Source organism: Emys orbicularis, chromosome 22 (assembly GCF_028017835.1).
Source record: "Emys orbicularis isolate rEmyOrb1 chromosome 22, rEmyOrb1.hap1, whole genome shotgun sequence".
NCBI lineage: Eukaryota > Metazoa > Chordata > Testudines > Emydidae > Emys > Emys orbicularis.
Window position 1 is genome coordinate 12075121 of NC_088704.1, and position 22731 is coordinate 12097851.

At 51.6% G+C, this 22731-nt stretch overlaps 1 protein-coding gene across 1 annotated transcript; it reads left to right on the plus strand.

Annotated features, from left to right (window-relative positions):
- The first annotated feature begins 4459 nt into the window (after positions 1–4459).
- On the plus strand, positions 4460–13678 carry SRM (spermidine synthase). The gene is made up of 8 exons (XM_065421302.1): positions 4460–4608; positions 5311–5431; positions 6314–6406; positions 7635–7788; positions 9765–9848; positions 10476–10621; positions 11696–11818; positions 12688–13678. Exons 1-8 carry the CDS (start codon positions 4460–4462, stop codon positions 12703–12705), a joined length of 888 nt encoding a protein of 295 aa, XP_065277374.1. The 3' UTR covers positions 12706–13678.
- Positions 13679–22731: the final 9053 nt, after the last annotated feature.

Below are 22731 nucleotides of genomic sequence, written 5' to 3' on the forward strand. Positions count from 1 at the left end.
GCCAGCACAGAAATAATCAAGAGATTCAACAAATGTGCAAATATTTGTGACTTGAACTAGATATAGGGGAACAAATCCTATACAAATATAACAGCAAAGGAACTAGAGCCAGACTGTCCCTATGACGCCAAACTGCCTGTTTATTCTGCAAGCCACAGTAATGTAGAAAATGCATTTGCTTCCCAAGCAGTAATAATTTCAGTGCTTAGAAGAGAAGAGCGCAGGTACTTCTGAATTGAATGAAAACCAACAGTTACTGCTTTGCTTGACTGTTACAGAAATGAACACAGGGACTGAAAGCCATGTAAAAAGGTTGAAGGTTAAAACACAACTGGAGAAGACTGAAGGGATCTATTTGACATTGCTCACTCCTGTGCTACTCTGTATTTTAATGTCTAAGAATCTCAAAGCTTGTTCCACGTGTTGAAAAATGAAGGCTTATTAATGCCCCTGTGAGGCAGGTAAGTAGTATCCCCATTTTACAGCTGAAGAAGCACCAAATTGAAGTGACTTGGCAAAGTCATACACTGAGTTAGTGGCAGAGCAGATACTAGAACTCTGGACTCCTGGTTGTCTGCTCTGACCCCTGGGTGCTGCTCCCTTTCCTATTGTCCTTGTCCTTTTTTTTTTTCAGACCTGCATCACTGCATAATGCTGCTCTGTTTTTTAATCTTCCTGTTTGAGCCTAATCTCTAAGTGTTAATCTAGGCCTGGTGACAAGCAGCAGGTGAGCGAATGCAAAAAGGTCCTTTCTGTTTTCAGAGGCTTCCAATCTGAGAACTTTATTTCACAAAAAAATTAGTGACGTGCATGGTGGGTTTTGTTCATTTAGGAGTTTTGCCATGAATAGTGTCAGGCAAATTACATTTTAAGAGTGGCAGAGCTGGGTCCGTTCCTGCTCATGAAAGCCATTTGCACAGCTGAATATTACACCTGCAGAATGTCTTTGAAGGGGTGCAATTGAACAGCAGTTTTCTTTGTGAACATGTGCCATTCCACAGCCCACTCCACATTTGTTGCCAATTGCAATTCCCTTTCAGCTTTGCCACCTCTGCTACTTTTTTAATGGATGTATCAGTGAATCTATTGAAAGACCTATTGACTGTGGGGATTAAAATAATCTTCTGGTTTCTATAGGCTCCTTTTCCTCATTTTAGACGTATGTGCAATGTAACATTTTCAAAGGTTGGGCTTAAATTTCATCTTGATTTTTTTTTTTCCCCATTTTGAATTGAGGTTTGTCATAGGTTTTAAAAATGCCCTTAATGAATATGACTGGCAAATGTATGCATGCTTTATCCACGTAAGTGAGATTATAGCTATAATTCAGATGCAGTCCTCATGCTACACTTTTATGTTGCAGGGATATTTTTTTTCTACCAACAGCCAAGGAACTCTTTTTTTTGCTTAAAAATAATTTTTGATAACTTCTTAGGAAAAATCCCCCCAAGAATTATACCAAGGTCTGCTGTTGAAAATATGTGCCATGTGTCTTGTACTATTTCTGGATGTATCCCCAGGCATGATAATATACTCCCATAGCATCTAATCATTTTTTAAAAATCCAGCTAAGATTTTTCAAAAGTGACCAGTGATTTTGGGTTGCCTCCGTTCTTGGGGGCACACCTCCACGGACCCAATTTTCAGAGGGTAGGTGCTGAGCGCTTCCTGAAACTCAGCCCCCTTTCAGATGTCTGTAGATGGACACCCAAAATCACTTGTCATTTATTAGTATCTTAATCCATATGTTAATTACTGTACAGTAATGGACTAATATAAAAGTGTAATGCTTGGCTGCTTAGAAGTTACTTGGTACTTTTGTAAAGAGAACAGACATCCTTTAATGTACATGTGGTTGGCCCCTTGTATAAATCTGCACCTCAGATCTGTAATATGCCCATCATTTTTCATATTGAATTATTTTAGTAAAGCAACTTACAATCATATCTAATTGCTTTACAGAAAGCACTAGAAAATAAACATACACCAGTAACTTTAAATATTATTGTATGGAAGTGGTGTTTGCATTGTCCCTTAGTGGTTTTGCCCTCAGGTACAGTATTCTTGATAAAGAATCTGATTCTGCAATCCTTCTCATTTTGAATAGCACTTACATGAGGAGACTTTTATTTTTTTATAGGACTGCTCACAGGAATAAGTACTACTCAGTGCAAGTAACAATTGCAGAACTGAGTCCTCTATTTTAAAGTATTTGTAGGGGAGACATTCTGGATATCATGTATACATCAAAAGTTCTTTCAACATCAGTTCTAATCCTAGAGTGTGGATTGTACAGTTGAACGTAACAGTACCCTGAGATCTCAAACTAACCACATAGCAGGATGTTAAACACCTTGGAGTTATTCTTGCCTTGCAGTTAGTTAAATATTTTAATCAGCAATATTGTAGTCCCCGTCCTATTTTCACACATGCCTCAGAGAAGGTAGAGAGATCAGTGATGTGTTAGTGGATATGAACAGAACACCTACAGACTACTGAGAGCCTATTTAAGTAGCCAGATTGGATTGTGGAGCTTTCATGTTCATCGCATGGCTCTAATCAGTGGGGAATATAGAGTGGGTTATGCTCACTTTTGCAATTGATGGTATTTATCCATTCTTCTAAAGATGTAATATACCTCATTTCATCTTGACTCTTAAGTAATACATCCCTATGCCTCTGAAAGGCCAGTGGCCAAAGATGAGCAATAGTCAGGCCTGAGCAAGTAGTAACTCCTCCAGATCTAAAACTGTCTTAGGTTTAAGTTCCACTCTATTCCAGTGTCCTGCAGGGCTACAACAGGAACTCTACACCATTAGGAAAGGGAGAATGCTTATTCCCAGTGGAATCTAGTAAAAGCTTCTATTCTTGCCAAGAGATACTGGCTTTTAAAATCATCACATTTTAGGTCTAGAAAAGTTTATTGGAAAGGGAGTTTTATTTTTTCCTCCTGCCTGCTACATAGATGCACTCCTGTGGAACCAAGTGCCTTCTTTCACAGATGCTAGGAGAAAGAAAATGTCCCACTAATCTTTTTAAAACTACAACAACATTCCTAAAATAGTGTATCTGTGCCACATGGGCCATGTACAGACTATGCAAAGTTGTGCAGGGATAGGATTTTATCAGCTCTTACTTTGGGTTACTTTGTATAAATCTCTTGTCTTCACCAATGCAATCACCCCAGACTCACTGATATTTCTGTTGTACACCTAAATATGTTAATATCTCTGTATACAATAGTGTAAGGCAGTATTTGTGAATATTTCACACGTTTGGTATACAGTGCTAAAAATCAATAAAAATGAAAGACAAATGACTTGCAATTTCTCTCATTCAAGAGTGGCATCATACAGGGAGCTACTATCTATATGTCCTTTCCCTGGCCTCATGTCTTTTTCCCTCCTCACTTATTACTATTTTGTTTGAATTAGAAAATAGAAAGGGGATATGCACTCTGCTCCAAGGAGCTCCCCTGAGGTGCGGGGGAAAAGGATGGAATCAACCCTGGATTTCTACCTTTACCTCACTAGCTGGGGGGAGAGAAGGTCATACGTTCAGAACTTCAGTTTCCTCTTCAGCAGGGAGCGGTCATGCACCCCCATCCCCAGAGGCGCATACACCGCATTGGCCCATCTGTCACAAGCCCAACTGCCCCTTAGTCGCACATAGAGCAGACTAGGTCACATCCCCATCTACCCCACCCTCTAGCCACAGCCCTAGAGTGAGATGGGAGGATCACACATCTGTCCACCCATGCCCGGTCAAGCCCCTTCCCCCCCCCCCCCACACACACACATAGCGGGGGGCAATTCCACATCCACCGCCCCCCACACACACCCAGCGGGGGGGGGGGATCACTTTCACACACACACACCCTGAGGGGGGATCGCTTACCCACACACCCAGCGGGGGGGGGTTACTTTCACACACACACACACACACACCCTGAGGGGGGGGTCGCTTCCCCACACACCCAGCGGAGGGGGGATCACTTTCACACACACACCCTGAGGGGGGGGTCGCTTCCCCACACACCCAGCGGGGTGGGGATCACTTTCACACACACACTGAGGAGGGGTCGCTTCCCCCCAGATACACACACGACGGGGGGGGCAATCCCACACCCTCTCCCCCATTTCCTGCAGTGCAGGTTCAGGGTCTCTTTCCCATCCATAACCCCCACGTGGCCCCCATGGAGCCGGCCACACTAACCTGCTAGCTGTATTCGCCATACCGCAAGACACAGTCGCTAGAGCCGCCAATAGAGGCTGCGCGCTGAGACAGCGAACCAATAGCAACCTTCAAAGTCACGAAAGGGGCGGGGCTTGGTTCCGATTGGCTGCTGGCGGCCGGGGCCCGCCCCCTGGGCGCTATCAGGTTAGGGTGAGGAGGCGGCGTGCTGGCGGCAGGTGCCCGCGCTGCTGTGGCTGGCGCGGCCTGTGGGGGCCCGGGCGGGATGGAGCCCGGGGCGGCGGCCGGGGCCATCCGCGAGGGCTGGTTCCGGGAGACCTGCAGCCTGTGGCCCGGCCAGGCGCTGTCCCTGCAGGTGGAGGAGCTGCTGCATCAGCAGCGCTCCCGCTACCAGGAGATCCTGGTCTTCCGGAGGTGCCGGGCGGGGATGAGCCGGGGCCGGGGCCGGGCGGGAATGAGCCGGGCCGGGGCCGGGCGGGGATGAGCCGGGGAGCGGGCCGGGCGGGGATGAGCCGGGGAGCGGGCCGGGGCCGGGCGGGGATGAGCCGGGCCGGGACGAGGCATGGGCTGAGCGGGGCTCGGAGCGGGCTGAGCGGGGTGACTCGCCTCCCCATCAACTCTCCCGCCCCTGGGCAGCGGGGCCGGGCTGCCGCCCCACGGGCGCTCCCGGGACGGGATCCGGATCCGGGGGCGGGGCGGTGAGGTGGCGGGGCAGGGCCCTACCGGCTGTCACTGCAGGGCAACAGCCGTTGCCCCACGGGGACCCGGCTCCCCTTCCTCTTCGCCGGGGGGATCGGCGATCCCGGCCCAGCGGGCAGCCTGGCCACCCTTCGGTGCCTGAGCAGGGTGGAGCGTGGCCCCTTCCCCACGATGCTCCCGGGATGCCTGCCCGAGGTCCAGTCCTGGGGGGGTGCTGGCAGGTGGCTCCCAGCCCCGGGGGGGGCATGGAGTTGGGGCGGGGGTGATTCCTGACACCACTCCCAGGTGCCAGAGTGGGGCCTGCCCAACACTTAGTGGGGAACGGAGGCAGCGCCACTCCGGAGCGAGACCTGGTGCCACGAGCCTCTTCTGCGCTGGCGCTGCCCTGAGGACCCTTCGTTTCTCTTGCTTTCGCAGTAAGACCTACGGCAACGTGCTGGTGCTGGACGGGGTGATCCAGTGCACGGAGAGAGATGAGTTCTCCTACCAGGAGACGATTGCCAACCTACCTCTCTGCAGCCACCCAAAGCCCCGCAAGGTACGGGGCTTCTTGGCTGATGGCCGGGTTGCTTGTGCCAACAATTTTAGGAGTCGTGCTTAAATGACAATTGTCCTAATTTGCATTTTGACATATAGACTCATAGACTTTAAGGTCAGAAGGGACCATTATGGTCATCTAGTCTGACCTCCTGCATGATGCAGGCCACAAAAGCTGACCCACCCACTTTCCCTTAACTCAGCTGTTAAGGGAAGTCTCCAGATCGTGATTTAAAGACTTCAAGTCGCAGAGAATCCTCCAGCTTGCGACCCCTGCCCCATGCTGCGGAGGAAGGCGAAAAACCTCCAGGGCCTCTGCCAATCTACCCTGGAGGAAAATTCCTTCCTGACCCCAAATATGGCGATCAGTAGAACCCCGAGCATACAGGCAAGATTCTCCAGCCGGACCCTCATTTTACCAGCGATGGCACGTTATTGCCTAATTGACTAAAATCACGTTATCCCATCAAACCATTCCCTCCATAAACTTATCTAGCCTAATCTTGAAGCCAGAGAGGTCCTTTGCCCCCACTGTTTCCCTCGGAAGGCTGTTCCAAAATTTCACCCCTCTGATGGTTAGAAACCTTCGTCTAATTTTGAACCCAAGCGCCAAGTATGTGGCCTATCAATGCAAATACAGCGCTCTACACTTCGGTAGCGCTTTCACCTGGGGCTTGCAAAGCATCTCGCAAGCAGCCCTTATAGCTTCGGAGATACTAATATCCCTGCCTTACGGGAGGGGACTGTGTCCGTGGCAAAGCTGTGGAAGTCTCCTGATTGGATTTTCAGGGCTAACTTTCTTGATCCAGACTTTGCTATGACCCTTCCAGCCTGGCTGGACCAAGCTGATTCTCTTCTGTTTTTGGCCTCTCTCCTGTCTCAGGTGCTAATTATTGGTGGTGGCGATGGGGGAGTGTTACGAGAAGTGGTCAAGCACCCATCCGTGGATTCTGTGGTGCAGTGTGAAATTGATGAGGTACGTAATGCAGGAGGTGAGGCTGGCGTGTCCTTGATTTCAATGGGCTGTGAGGCTGCAGAGTGGCTCAGGGTAAATGGGAGAGCTGCTTCAAAATATCAGCTTAGTGCTGCTACTTCATCCGCTGCAACTGACCCTAAAGACAGCGCTTTCATTCCTTGCCATGTTGGCATGGCAGTGACTGCGCTACCTCCACAGCCCTCCATAGTAGCAGCCTGATTCTTTCCTGCGGACTTTTCTGCATGCACAGCTGGGGCTAAGCCAGTCTGGATTGCAGGATCTGAAGGCCGAGCTCCAGAGAAGAGACGTTCTGGCTTTGGGAAGTGCCCTTTTTCTTCCCCTGACGGGGACAGCACGCGTGCTCCAACGACGGGACCTTGTCCCTCTGTTAGGTCACTGCTGAGTTGGTGTTCTACTGCTTCCTACGGGGCCTTCTGCTGGTTGGTGGGTCTGTCCTTCCTCCACTTGTCAGTTCATATTGGCGTTAGTTTCAGAAACTGTCGCCATTGTGCTGGGAAATAGCTGTGTGAGAAATGAGAACTAAGCCCAGAGTCCATTCCTAACCTCTCTACTAAATCAAATGATGCTGCTGGCTGAGTGTGCCTTGACATGAATAGGGACTGTGACGGCCATTGAGCACAAGGAGTGGCTGACACGGGTGTCTTCTCACATCTCTGCAAGCCGTAAAGATTCTAGTGTTTAGGGGATACACAGTGATTTTTCACCTGGAAGAAAGTGCTCCTCTACTAGGGACGAGGTGTTCTCCTCACCCAGAGGCGGAGAGGCCTAGACGAGGAAGTTTGCAGAGGGAAAGGAGGGCTCAGGGCAGGGATGGGAATATCATTCATTGAAAACCATATTGGCAATTTTCAGGGTTTAAAAGAAAATCGCCGTGTTGGTTGGGATCTGCCTCTGCAGGTGGTGATCTCCCCAGGGGAGAGGGGAGCAGGCAGGTCTGTGTAATCGGATCCTTTCAGTTCTTCAGGGCACCTTTGGAAATTGCGGGCTCTTTGGGTTTGGCACTTATTGTACAAGAATGTTGCTGAACTCGGGGGCCATAGGAAAGGGCTGAGCCTTGTGCGTTAGCTTAAGATGCTGGAAACAGACTGCTCTCGAACGGCTGGTGAGGTGGGTCTTAGCTGAGGGTGTGGAAGGAAATGACTCAGCCATTGATCAGCTTGGCTGCATGGCGCTGTATGTACTGACCTGCTTGTGCTGTCTATTACAGGATGTGATTCAGGTATCGAAGAAATACCTCCCAGGGATGGCGGTGGGCTATTCCAGCCCCAAGCTCACCCTGCACGTTGGGGACGGCTTTGAGTTCATGAAACAGAACCAAGAAGCCTTTGATGTGATTATCACAGACTCCTCCGACCCCATGGGTGAGAACCCAAAGGAAAGGGGAGAGTGGGGTGGGTCCCATCCACGCTCTCCTTCCCATCCTCTCCATTCTAAACACCTCACTGAGGCAGTGCAGAACTGGCCAGGGCTCTTTTGAAGAATAAAGAGAGAATCTTCTCTCCCAGCCCAGAGAAATCCCTCCCTCCCTTTCACTTCAGTTCCTTTGATGGGAAGTGATCTGGTTGGGGCTCCAGATGCAAATCATGGAGCTGCTGGAACTACTCCTTCCTTGTCTCTTTGGCCCCGAGCGGGTGGGGGGTGAAACGGCATCTGAAAATTGTTTCTTTGCCAGCACAGGAGCAAGGCCGCCAGCCAGCCCTCTTGCTTCCCTTTTCGCGGCTCTGTGCCCCAGTCCTGGGAGGTGATCTAATTACCGCTTCTAGGAACTAGTTGATCCTGGAGTCTGAAAAGAACTCCCTAATTGCCAACCCTCCCTGCCTACTCAGCCTGTGTCTACACGTAAACCACGACAGATGCAGCTGCACAGCTGTAGCCATTTAAGGACTTGTCTACACTACAAAATTGTGTTGACCTAAGTTACGTCAGCCTCCAGCCGCTGCAGTCATTCAGTCGCCTTTGCGTGTCCACCTTCGCTCCTTGTGTCGACCTAACTCCATTGACGTTGACTCTTGTGGAGGTGGGTTAAGTCGGCAGAGCGGGGATGTTGCGTCGGAGGGAGCAAAATTTTAGTGTAGACGCTTCCCTAGTGAGGGCGACGTAAGCTGCCTCGCATCGACATCGCTCTGTTGTGTAGACACTACCTACGCCACCAGGAGGGGTTCTCCTGTCATAGGTAATCCACCTCCCCAAGAGGTGGTAGCCAACTCGATGAAAGAGTTCTTCCATCAGAAAGAACCCGAAAGAGAGTGCACTGGGGTTGGGTTGGAATAGCCACATCTCTCAGGAGTGTGGATTTGTCATGCTCCTCGGAGACAGCTATAGTGATGTAAGATTCCTCAGTCTTCCTACCTGTAGTGAGCTGCTGTCCACGCCTCGCCACCCCCTCGAGAAGCTAAGGGAGCTAGCTACCTTCCTTACGTACTCACTGGTCCCATTACCATAGTAGCTAAGAGCCGCAGGGTCTTTAATGTATTAGCTGCCCAACAACCGTGGGAGGCAGGGAAGTGCTGCTATCCCTGTTTTACAGATGGGTAACCAAGACACAGCCATGAAGGGCCAGATTTTTAAAGGTATTTGGGCATCTAGCTGCCATGGAAATCAATGGGAATTAGGCACCTAAATCATTCTAAAATCTGGCCCCAGAGTGACTTGCTGAAGGCACACGGGGAATTCATGGCAGAATTGAACCTGGGTCCCAAGCTAGCACCCTAGGTCCTCGACCACCTTTCCTCTCTTCGACAGAGTACACAATGCTGCCTCGGGTTTGACCGTGTAATTGTTTTCTGCTCCCGTTTGCAACAAAGCCACGCTTTTGGGAGGGGGTGGAGAGGTGGAGGACACATGCCTCGGGGGATGTTCTGCTCTCCTGATTCCCTTAGCAGGAGGTTCCTTCAGCTACTACTGTCTGATCTTGATAGACAACGTAGCCTAACCCCAGTGCCCTTTGCTGATGTTATCTTCTTCCCTTTAATCTGCCAAGCAGTGGGGTGAGATCATGAGATTTTTATTTTTGTGAGGAGTATTATGTTTGCTGATTAGCAAAAAGAAAATTGGGGTGGTTCTGCTGTGCTAGAGGTGGGCCAAACCAGAACCCCAGATCCAAACACCCCAGACTGCACAGCCCCAGCTCACCTCTAGTTATTTGCAATACATTAAAAAGCGATTCAGAACCTTCTTTTCTAAAACAATTGAGTTTTGCCTGGTATCAAACCTGAGTATCTAGACCCCCAGGTGGAGCAAAGCTCTAGTCTCTTCCGGAGCCTGGCGAAGCCATGCCCAAGATGCACAAAGGGATTTTCATTGACCCTGAGCCATCTCTGTGACATCCTACCCCCAGGTCCCGCGGAGAGCTTGTTCAAAGAATCCTACTACCAGCTGATGAAGACGGCTCTGCGGGAGGATGGGATTCTCTGCTGCCAAGGTGAGACCAGACAGGGTACAGTTGGGTAACTGAGGCACAGAGAGGCGAAGTGACTTGCCCAAGGTCACAGGAAGTCTGATGAAGCTGGGAATTGAGCCCAGGTGTCCCAAGTCCCAGATTAGAATTGAAGGTAACTATGTAAATAGGGAAGTTCAGGTAGGTGAGGCTGGGTGTACCAGGATCCTATTGTAACAGGGTTATAACAAACAGGTAATGTGGGTCTGAGGATCTTGTCCCCTTGTGCCTGCTGTTCTGGATCTCATGTAAATGTTGTAATCCCCAGGCACAGATATCAGAGGCAGCAAAAAGCCAAACTTGGGATCCGTGGTATAATATCTCCTGTTTAAAAATCTCACTTCCCAGAGCTGTCGGAGTCTGGCCTTAGTCTTCCTATGCATTTCCAGTAATCTTCGCAGTGCGTCTACACTAGGGCTTTTACCAGCAAAGCTATCCCAGTGTTAAAAAATCACAGCCCATCCCGATGTAGCTATGCCGGTAAGACTGAGGTGTAGACCAGGCCTTAGTCTTCAGATTTAAAACCAGCCTTAACCTGAAACCCTCTGCTCAGAGTGCTAAAGGTGGCCATTGTCTATTCTAACCTCCTTTCTGTCCCTGTTACCTGCACAGGTGAATGCCAGTGGCTACACCTGGATCTCATTAAGGAGATGCGTCAGTTTTGCAAGTCTCTGTTCCCTGTGGTGGAATACGCTTACTGCACCATCCCTACGTATCCCAGCGGGCAGATCGGCTTCATGCTGTGCAGTAAGAACCCAGTGAGTGTTGGGTGTCCAGCAGCTGCCGTCTCCCTGCAGCCCGTGGGGTCGCTGGAGGGGGAGGGAGACAGGGAACAGGCTTGGCTCAAATCGCGGCATCAGCCACTTCTTAGTTTCTGAAAGACCAGGAAGCCCGCTTATGTGCAATCTGCCTCTGTGCTGTGCCCCTGGCTAACTCAGAACGATCTACATGTGGACCCATCTTCTTAGGAACCAGGGCCCCCCCTGGGTCTATGCTGTGCTTGGCCATTGCTAGTCGGGGTCTAGAAGCCACGGTCCTGCTTGCCCATCCCGTGTGTCATTGGGACAGAACTGACTGGCTACTGTAACCAAATGTCCTGGTGCCTGCTGTGCACATGTGTGAGAGGCAGGGTGTGGCTCCCACTGAGCAGGTGCAGCAGCAGTGCAGGCTCCCCGTCAAAGGGCCCCAGGCCTGACCTGGGGGGGCCACGCCAAGGAATGAGGGAGACGGTCAGTTTTGACAGCCTCTGGCGGTTCTGTTTTTGAGATGAGGGCAGCTATCCACTGGGAACCGGATTGAGACCCACCAAACTCATTGCATGCAGGGCCCCAAACAGTCATTGGCTGTTAATAACTGGACTGGCTTTGGAGCAGTGCTCTGAAGTGAAAGGCTCTGCATACAGCCTCCAGTCCCCCGACTTCTCCCCTTCAGGCCTGTTGCAGTGCTGGGCTCTCGCACTGGGTCAGAATGCCAGCAGCAGTGTAGTCAGTGCCGCATTGAATACAGATGGAGTGAGGGGTTTGATCTTCAGGCACTCAGTCACGGCATGAAAGCTTTGGTTGGCACAGGGCTCACGCAGACGGTCCGTGGTCGTGCAAGTTAATCTCACTGACTTCAGCCTGGGAATAAGGGCTAGTCGTGTGATCTGGGGTTTGCAGACTCCAGACCCTAAGAGGCTGTTGTCGTGCAGGGCTTGTGATCCCAGGGTGGCAAAATACCATACAAAATGCCCGTTTGTGTGTGTTCTCACTGCCTGCTCCCAGCAGCCAGGACACAGAGCCCCTCTAGACGATTACACAAACACCGAGTGCGTGTATTTTTCCTCTTCGCAGAGCACAAATTTCCGGGAGCCCGTGCAGCAGCTGTCGCAGCAACAAGTGGAAAAGATGAACCTGAAATACTACAACTCTGACATCCATCAGGCAGCTTTCATCCTGCCTGAGTTTGCACGGAAGGTAAGTGAGGCTGCAGCCCCTCTCTCCCCCCAAAGGCTGGTGAGAACCCACAGTTCTGTGGAGTGGAACCACTGATCTGGGACCGAGGGTTCCCACTCGGGGGGAGCCCCGCTGCTCTGTAACTCTGCTGTTGGTGCCATGCCTTCATTAGAAGTACAAGGCTCCTTCTTGGGCAGGGAATACTCAGATCCAGCTTATGGGACCCTTGACCTCGAGCGAAGGACTGTCCCTGATTAATTCCAGGGAGCGTGGGCGTTGGTGTGGGACTGTACGGTCTGCAGAGCTACCAGCATGGAGATCTGGGTGCTGGCTGCTCTGGGTGAGGTGTGGTGAAGCCAGTGCCGGCCAATAGCTCTGGCGGGGCAGGAGCTTATTGAACCCCCAGCTTGTCAGTACACACGTGTATAGGAGGAGACTACTACAGAGAACTAACCTGAATCAAACCCTGGACAGGCTTTAGATCCACCAGTGGGCCCTGAGAGTCACCAGTCCTCCTTAGAGAAGCCCCACAAAGAGCCTGGGTAATGCAGGCGTGGGCTGTGGATCCTGCTGCAAACCAGAGGACTAGAGAACGGCAGTGGTGATGGTCTACGGTGGGCGTGGAGTTCATTGTGCATTGCTGAAGGATTTGTCCATGTTTTACATCACCCCCTTCAAACCATCCCTGTTGCAGTCAGGCCTAAGCCCCGGCTGTGAAAGGTGCAGCTGCAGAAAGGAGACCTGCTCGGCATGCTAGAGGAGTTGCCCGAGCTAGTGGCATTGTAATGTGAAATGAGCATGCCCAGAAATACACTTCCCAGCCCCTGTCTAAGCAGGTTTGTCATTTCTCTAGACGATTAACTGACTTCCTCTCTCTTGGGTGTCTCCAGGCCTTGAGTGATGTGTGAGAGCCTGAGAAGCTGCTTTTCCCCCCGTGAGTTGGACCCTGAGATCTTCAGCGCTGCAGCATGGGGACTCTCTCAGCAGGCTGCCAACTCTTCCTCCTGGCTGGGGGTTTGACCCTTTGCCAGCCAACATTCCGTCTGATAACGCTTAAAGATGGCAGGGCATAAGCCAGATGAGACTCTGCGAGCTCCTCATTGCTTGGGGTCAAAACTGTTCTTTCCAGTATTGGGAATGTAAGATATCTTTCTCCTTTCTTCCTTTTCTCCCCCCTCCTCCTGGCCCCAGCTCACTTGGTGTATTTATAACGCGTGTGTCTGCGTAGCAATCTTCTGGAACTTGGGAAGAGTCCAGAAGGTTCATTAACTCAGTCTTAAACACAGGGAAGGGAATAGTGTGCAGGGAGGTAGCCTGCTCTCCTCCACAGAGAGCTCCATCTGCTGAGCTATTGTAACTGGTAACAGGCCTGAACTCCAGCTCCACTGTTTCCTTGGAGAGGTCACAATTCATATCCTCTGTTGCCATTCACAATAGGTCTCTAGTCCCGCTGGAGCAGCAGTGTTACAGGGCCAGCTCATCGGCTGGCAGCAAAGTCTAGTAGTTTGTTGTTTTTTAAATTGGTTGGAAACGAAGTGCTGAGGCACTAACAGGGCGACTCCTGTTTTTTTAATCCTTGCTTTCGGATCGGTTCCAAGGCATGTTCCCCAATACAGAGGTCGGTGCTTTATATCCATCCGTTGCCTGGTGGATGGCAGCGAGGATAGATGTCAGGGGAGCTAGTCTCTCCTGAAGGCCTCCGCCTTTTAGCCGTAAGTAGAAGACTCAGGCCGGGTATTGGCTGGCCCGTGGGAGGCATATCATGATTTGTATTCTTGCTCCCAAGATCAATGGATGTGTAATTTGTTCTCGACGTGTACTGGGTCCTGAGGCTCAGACTCCACCTCTCCATTACTCATTAAAAGAACTCCATGCTGCCTCTGGGCTGTTGGTGTCCTCTCTCAGTGCAGCCCCCTGCAGCTGTCACTCCCAAGCAAACAATCTGTTCTGGTGGTTAAGGTGACATTGGAGTCGGTGCATTTCCTTGATAGGGAGGGATGCTCTAAAACTCCTGTGCTCGTCCTACTGCCTCTTACTGGAGGATCTCGGGGTACCATCCAGTCAGCCTGGCTTCTCCTCCCCCTGCCCTGCAGGACATATAAAAGGCATATGTTGTAAACTGTGACCTGGTGCATGCTCTGCATTGCAGACCCCACCCACTAAGAGCTCTAGCCCCTCTGCTGTCCCATGTGCACTGCACAAGTCAGCACCCCTTGGCCTCAGCTACTCTCTAGTCCAAACAAGAGGCTCCTGTCTGCTCCCCCCCCTTCTTACTTGTCAAACTAAGGAAGCTGCCCATCTCCCTGCAAGCATAGCTCAATCGCTGACTCCTCCCGGCTAGTCGTTGTTTCTTCTTATTGTCCTCTGCAAAACCGCTGCTGGTCCCTAAGGCTGACTGCTCTTCAATCCTGCAGTGGGCTCTAGCTGTACAAACCTTGAATGTCCACTAGGGGACATCTCGAGAACCCAAATCAAAGGGCTTGTGCTGCCAAGGAAGAGCGTTCCCCGGCAGGCTCTGTCACTGTAACAGTAGAGGTGCAATGTTTTGCTCATGTTGGGACTAGGTTGTGTCACAGCCGCTGTCCAACAGTGCCTGCAGCTCATGTAGCCAGCGACTGTCTGTCACGTCTGCCTCCTCTGTTGGAGTCTCCCCTTCTGCTTTATCTCTAGTTATTGCCTCAGCGTGCAGCCCCACTCCTCAGATTCCCATCAGCACAGCTCCATCGCTGGCCTGAGGCATTGCAAAGCAATGCTCCAGTGCAGGAGTGGAGCCTGGCTCCCCTTCAGTCTGTCAGGGGCAGGCTGGCCAGATTTCACCCTGGTGTCTGGGCTTGAACTAGCTTGTTTAAGTGGGTGTGACAACTTTGTGTCCTGAGCCTTGTTCGATCTACCCCTCCAAGGAGTTTGTCCTATTGCCCTATAGACACGTTCTTCCCACCCCAGCTGTTGTGTCTTAGTGTGGTCCCCAGAACAGAGCCTTTTCTTATCCCCTAGGGGTCGCCCTAGTGCCCTACACTCTGGTTTGACCCCCTTCCCTCCCCCGCGCTGACTCCCTCCCCCCGCCCCAGATACCTGCACATGATCTGATCCCAACTCTTCCCTTCCTTCTCTGGGGCAACTGACCAGAGTTCTATGCAGTTTGCTGCCTGTAGTTCTCTTGGTGGAAATGGAGTTGCTAGTGGGAGATCAGGCCCCTGGCATTCTGGATTGATTTTGGCCAAAAGCCGTCTTTCCATCCCTTGCACGGGTGGGTCGTTCTCTTCCCTCGTGGTGTCTCAGTAAGGCTACCAAAGCACTTTGGGCCCAGTCTCTCTAGGAGGGTCAGCTGTCGTCGTCTTATGAGTTACAAGTATGAAAGCAGCGTGATGGGTGAGTGAGGGAAGAAGTAATCCTGTGTCAAAGCCTCCAGGGGGAGGCTAGGGAGATGATCACTAAAAGGGAATGGATAAGGTTTGGGGGAAGGGAGAGCTATAAAGATGTTTTGTACCTGCCAAGCCTGGGGCTATGGGGTCTGTTCCTCCTGCCTCTGTTGATAACATCCTCCTGAAGCCCAGCAGGGAGCTGCATTCCATCCCGGGCAGGAGATGTCCCTGGTGTCAGCAGAATCCCAGGCCCTTGCACGCAGGTGATGTGCTAAGTACAGGGGGAGGTGATTTCCAGTGCTGCGATTTCGCCTCCTGCTTGCTCTTGTGGTTCTTTCGAATTTTCTCTTATTTTAAAAGCTTTTCGGTTCACTTTTGAAGCTTTGCCCCTCCGCCCTGTTTAAAGGGTTCCAGGGCACAGCCCTTCATGCTGACCCACCTTTAGAAAGCTCTTCCCACCTGTTGATTATTTGTATTGCTGTAGGATCCAGGAGCCCTACTCAGGGACCCTGGGTGCTGTACAAACAAAACACAAAGCCAGGCCCTGCCCCCAGGAGCTTACAGTCTAAGTTGGTGCTGGGGAAAGGTGCTGGATTGACACCTCTGCAAATCCCTTTATCCACAGATCAGGTACAGACTGGGCAGGGGCCAATGCAAGCTTCCCCGTTAACATGCCTCACCCCCCCTCCCCCTTGGAGTTACCCCATACCCCCCATGGCAGAGGATGGTTCAATCCCTATAACCTATTCAATCCTTCACATCTCTGCTGAGAATGCCAATGAGGCTTTTCCTATATATGGGGAAGGGGACTTAGTCTGCCAGCAAAGTCAAGCAAGGCCCTCGAGCAGCCACCGTTTGGTGATGTGTAAGATTACTGCCCCTTATGCATCCTGCCCTAGAGGTGAAAGGCTCCAGGCACCTCCATACAGCTGGCCCTGATTGCCTTTTTCCTTAGCTCTTTGCAAAGATTTAATCTCACTAGCATGGCCTAATTTACAAGTCAGTTACTACCCTGGCAGGATAGGGCCATCTGCGATCCAAGCGGCCCGTGATCTACCAATAGAGCCCTACACATAACTCCACAGTAATGACCAGACCGTTGTTCTTTATAGGCAGTTTCAAATGCTTCAGTGCTCTACACTGAGAGAGACAGCTCCCTGCCTGAATCGGGCATTCATGAACAATGCAGCCAGGGAATGGAAGGATAGTTTGCACAACCATACCTAGTGCCATCTAAGCAGCTCCAAGCACTTTGACTGTTAGGGTGAAAGTCACCCCTGCGTAGAGGGCTGACACAGGTTCTGTGCACTAGTCAAGCCCTTACAATGGGACTTACGTGGTGTATAGAGTTTCAGCTAGGCTGCTGCACATGAATTTCATCTATGATTATCCCTTCCACACCTGGGGCTGCAGCTGTTAACCCTGATCTACAGCTTGGGAAACACAGGTACAAGAGATCAAGGTTTTCAAAAGTGACAAGTGATCTCGGGTGCTAAACTTAAGAAGCTTTAATGTGCTGAGCATCTGCTGTCATCTGAAAACTGGGCCAGTTTAAGGTGTCTCCAGCGGAGCCCTGAAAATCAATAGTCACTTGGGATAAGCTTGGCCAGCCAAACTCAGTGATTTGCGCAAGGCTAGGGAAGTTGGCAGAGTTAAGAACGAAGTCTATTGGTGTTCTCCATTTGTACTGCGGTACCACCCGGGCCCGTCACAGTCTTAGAACTGGAACCCCATTGTGCTAGGCGCTGTACGAACACAACAAAAATCCAGGCCCTGCCCCAAACAGCTCACAGTGTAAGAATATGACAGGAAACAACAGGTGCAGATGGACAGAGGAACACAATGAGAGGGTATTGGTAGGCAGCACCCTCAGTGCCCCAGAGGCCTGTTGTCAAGTCTGCTTGCCTGGGGCTGACTCCTAGCCCTGTACTTTGCCAATGAAACTTCTTCAGTTCCCAAAAAGTTTCATAAATTTTTCTGGGGGGAAAAAAACAACCTCATTATGAAAAATATCTTGCCCATGTCCTTTCAGCCACTTAATTGGCAGGAGTACCTCATTCAGCCCGTGCTAATGTTCTCAGGGCCTGGCTGGATTATTGATGGAGCCCAGCCAGAGCGCGAGACTGCCAAGCTGAGGACAATTTTGTCAGAGAACAGGAGCCTCCACAGGCAAACAATCGACAAGTGATAACAACTGCCCCCAAGCTGCTGGGGGAAGCAGTTTCCTTTGCAGGGATGAGGGAGACGAGGGGAAAGTCTGAGGAACCAGCCAGGGCCCAGACAAAGAGAGAGAGGCAAAATGTCATTAAAAAGTACAATGAGAAATTTCCCAGAGTTAAAGGCCGGGCACTTGGGGTGAAGCACTTTTCTGACTGTCTGCATAGGAGGGAGTTAAATGCTTTTAAAATATGCAAAAGGTGGGGAATTAGAAACCGGGATCTCAATTATAGGACAGTGATGTGTGAAGCAGATAAAGTGGGGCGGGGGAGGAATGATCACAAATGCTATGGAAGTAGGTGGCCCATCTTTCAGGGCTGCCAGCTGCACGGCTAATAGAATTTTAATAGCCTCTTGCTATTGCAAATGATAAGCACTCGCTTCCCTCCAGCAGGAGACTTCCTTGACAAGAGCGAGGCTGCCCTCTCCATGGTACTGAAAGGCTCTGTGTGATTTGTACACAGCAGCCGAAGACTCAGCTTCTCGGGGACTCCTTTATGTGGGATTGCTGAACAAGGCTATAGCTCTATCTGTAGACACCGGGGTACAGCACCACCGCACGTGTCCCTGTTCTTAACTCACTTCAACTCCAAGAGAGCAGCCAGAGGCGTGAGCCGGACTCTCCCTGGGAGCAGACTGTGTGAACTCATTAGGGAAGGGTCCTTGGTCTTGTGCTGATACAACTAGTCTGATCTCTGGGATTAAACTTAACTAAGGGGTTGTGGGGACCATGATCTGCTGTATGAAAGAGCCGCTCACAAATCTCATGGCACAAGAGGTCATTCCCCAGCGTCTCTGGCCATTTCTGAGATGAGTCTGGCAGTCTCAGCCGCCGTGAGAGTCAGTTCAGATTGCCAAGCCCCCACCCCAGGCCTCTTCACACTGTTTCCCAATACTAGAACTGCCTCCTAATTAGAATCCATCAATGAGTTTCCACAGGCAGATGCTGTGTAGTTGAAATCGAAATTGTTTCCTGGGAACGTGTTGATTTTGGTGACATTTTCTATGGAAAAGTTTTTGAAATGTTTTGTTTTCACTTGGACTTTTACCTCGTATCATTGAACAAAAGACTTAGAACTGAACACATCATTACTCTGAAATGGCAAACTCTGATGCAGCCGCAACGGTGGGCGGGCGCCCACTCCCCCACAACGCACTGTATGGATATCGCTGAAGTTATGACATCATTGAAATTAAACATTGTGATGTTTTAGAACGTTCCTCTGCAAGCGGCCACCACCACCCTGTATCCCCCATTCAGCCTCTCTCAATCCCAGCTGGGTTTATGGAGCAGTGGCCAGAGAAGGTAGGACCTGTCTCCCAGCTCAGCCTCCCTGGAGAACTACACAAGACTCAGTAATTCATGGCATCCATGTTCTGGTGATATTCCTTCCTCTGTGCACCTGCTTTAAGACTTGGCTCAGAGATGAGCAGGGACTTCAGGCTCCAACCCACACTCAGATACTCTCTCTTCCTTGGCTTGTTATATTAGTGCTAATGAAAGCTGTGACTGAACCATCCATCTGGTGTGTAGCCATGCTGCACCGAGGTGCCTCAGGGATGGGGCTGCTGGTGTTAGGGGACCGTTCTGAGACTGCCTTGATAAATGAGTTACAATTTCAGGCCTGTGAGCAAATTGCCAGTTGGTTTCCCCTCTCGAGGAGGATTGCTGCCATCAGCTGACTGTTGCTTTGTTTATTGTGTTGCTCTTTGGCACTCAGATCCCCGTGGAGATGTTGGGGAAGTGTCTGGCTACCAAGGAAAGCTAAGGCCTTTGAACCCTTTCCTTCAGATGCAACTGAGCTTCTGGCCTCTGGGAGCCAGATCCAATTCCATTTTGTGCAGCAAGAAAATACTGTGATCTGGTCTAAGGCCAGGCAAGAAATAGGCCGGAGACCAGGCACATCCAACCAACAGAGTAAAGCAGCTGGGAGGGACATCCCCACCCCTCAACGTGACAATCTGCCTCCACAGTGCTCTATTATTGTTCTTATAGCAGCACTTAGGGGGGTCTGCTGTGCAAGGTGCTGCACTTACCCATAGGAAGAGAGTCCCTGCCTCAAAGAGCTTACAGGCTAAATAGACAAAGGAAGGCTCATTATCCCCCTTTTACAGAATGGGAAACTGAGGTACAGCACCATGAAGTGACTTGTCCAAGGTCACACAGAGAGCCTCTGGCACAGGCAGGAACCCAAAGCCAATCTCCTGTGTCTCAGTCCAGAGCGGGTCCATCCGTACTAGTCCCACATCCAACAGCAGTCACAGTCCTAATTGATTATGTACTTTTAACCCCAAGTGAGAAGTGGAGGGTGAACACCAGGGGCTGCGAGCTACATGCCAGCCAAGGAACAGCCCCTGCCTTGAGGCGGTCAGTCGGGAGGCACCAGCAAGGCAGATCGCAGTGTTATGGAGGTGCTACCACCGACAGGCTTCCAAGAGGAGTTGCGTCCTGAGGAGACAGCGAGAGGAGCACAAGGAGATGTAGCCTCACTGGGAGGCTAAGCAGTAGCACCAGCTAGGGAATAGGAGGAGGAGATGGTGGAAGCAGAAAGGATAAGACCCTAATGTGGGGGGGGGGGGGGTGCCAGGGACTGGAGCCATGCAGGACTCAGAAGCTGGGGAGAAGCTTTACCTTGATGTGACCCCAGTGGGGAAGCCAAGGCAGGGATTTGAGAAGCCAATGGGTGTGGTCAGGGCTGTGGGAAATGAAGTGACGGGGCAAAATGGAGGGGCCATGTTAATCCCTCACAGTCAGAAAAGTTCTTGACTTTCCCTGTACAGGTGCTTAGGGGGCTAGGAGGAGGGAGTGCCTCAGAGGTCAGCTGGTCTTTATGAAGGGGGCAGGGATCAGCAAGATCACAGAGCAAAGGTCTGAGCTGGCACCCGGCCTGGCTCATGGGCAAATCCCCACCTCAGAGTTAGTGAGACTGAAGCCCCACAGGGTTATTTCTTGGGGAGGGCAGAGGAGGAGTTGGCTGGAGAGTCTGTGGTGGAGAAGGGAAGGAAGCTGCTGGGTAATGTGGGAGACGGGCATTGCTGCAGGCAAAGGAAGCTGTAGTGTGGCCCATCACCACCTCTGAGGCAGCCAGCTTGGATCCCGCTGCCCAGCCAGGCTCACTGCCTCTCATGCACAGGGAGCCCGAGAGAAAAGCCAGCAGCTTTTGTACCAGCAGCTAATTCCGTCACTTCCTGCGGGGCCCACAGCAGCTGCCTGTATGAACCATTCAGAGCCAGGGCCGAGTGGTTTTGAACCCATCCCACCTGTGAGTGTCCGTCGGCCACGTCCCCTCAGTTCACGCAGCAGCAGGGACACCAAGCTCAGCTCTTGGGAGAAGCATCGTAGAATGTTCCGGCTGGAGCCTGCCTGGCAGCTGGGAGTGGGGACAGGGACTCTGCTGTCACGTCTGGGCAGACGCTGTCTCCCGGGCCTGTTCCCTGAGGACGGTGCTCTTCCTTCCTGGCGTTCCTGCCCTTTAAGCCTCTCTTGCTGGTCTTGCTGCAGCCTGAGCCAACCCTACAGACCTGCTCAACATCTGCACCTTTCAGGCTGCCCTCCATGCTGGTCACTGTCTGGCCCTTGGTGGTGGAAAAGCCATCTCCACAGCTCCTGCCTCCCTGAGCATCTCCCTGCCTCTCCAACTCTTTTCTGACATCACCGCTTATCCCCTTCACCTGTCCCTTTGCTGCCGGATTGTCACTCCATTCACTCTGTTGTGGTGTCTCAGGGAACAGCCCATATGTAAGACACAGCAGCACACAGAGCTGTATCCATGCAAACAAACAGTCTGGTTCACCTAGACAGCCCCCAGAGTGGAGACCCAGCTGTACTGGCTGTCCGCCTCCACTGCTGTCTGCCTAGCATTTGGGCTAATGTGCCCTTTGGGTTAGTCCTGTCTCGTAAGTGACTGTCTTGGATTCACCTCCTGCCTGTCTGTTATCGCAGCCCCATCTCAGACTGGAATGGGATGAGGCCCCAGTTCCTCTTGAGGCCCCATTTGCAATCCCCTGGTTTTGCTCCCACCGCCAAGCAGTTCAGTCCTGGGTCAGCTGGCAGGTCCCCATGCCATGCTCAGTAACTGGGGCTCAGTAGGTGAGTGCACTCTGCATCCTGCGCCCCAGCAGCTCTCACTGGGCTGGAGGAGTTTGATGGACTGCGTTAGGGAGGGCAGCAGGGTGGGTTCGGATAAACCGGCCCGATCGTTCCTGAAGGGAGCAGGTGACGTTTCATCCTGGATCAGGGTGCACAAGCTGGCAATGACCTTAACTCCCCAGCTATCCCAGGGCATGGTGGGAAAGACAGTCAGGGCACATAGGTGCTGGAACTAGGGGTGTTGCAGCACCCCCCTGGCTTGAAGTGGTTTCCATTAGATACAGGGTTTACAGTTTGGTTTAATGGCTCTCAGCAGCACCCCCACTATACAAATTGCTCCAGCACCCCTGTTAGGGTGCTGTATTTCCTGATTAGAATTTAGGCCTAGGAATCTCCCAGGGAGAATCTGTTTCACACAGAATAGTTCCTTTCCTTTGTGTCTTTCAGCGAGGTTATCAAAGGTTTCTTCTAGCACTCGTGTGTTGATATTTGGGCATCAGGTGCTAGGGGAAGGCTCCACTGCCCTGTGGTCTGGGTCTCTGTTTGTTCGAACAGGAGTGGAGGTGCTTGGGCTGTTAGCGGATGGAGAGGGTGGGGTGGGGACAGACTTCTGGGTTCTATCCTCAGCTCTGCCATTCAGTCACTGTGTCCCCTTGGCCACATCACTTCTCTGTGCCTCCACATCTGGAAAGTGAGAACTTACCTGCTCTACACGGGGTGCTGGAAGGAGGAAGAGACCTGAGCTGCAATGCTGGGCCTCCCCTTAAGAGTGTTCCCAGGGGAGAGGGCAGTGGGTTCAAGGGTGAGAAGAGATGTGAACTTTGAGTCATCGGATCCCAGGAGGCAGGGGCCAGATGACACCATAGTGACAGGGGAATGGGGGGTAGGCTGCAGTGTCCTTACAGAACCTTCTCCTGGGCCACAGCTTGTTACTACAGGGACATCAGTCTGGGCAGGAGGAACCTTCTGAACGGCTGCTTGAAAAGGGGCTGTGCAGGGCAGAGCTGGGGAGAAAGGGGGGCCCAGAAGGAACCTAAAGCAGGGGTCATCATGCCATGAGCAAGCCCTGCTAGGCACAGCTGCTCCAAGTCGGCCCAACCCAGCTAAGCCTCTGCTTTTCTCTTTAGCACCATGAAACCCAAGCACCCTGGGGCTGGGATCCATTCTGCCAAGCTACAGTCTGGAACTGGGGGACGTCTCCAGACACCTGGAACCCAGAGGTGCTAGAATGGGAGCGGGGAGCAGCTCAGCATAACCCAGTGAGC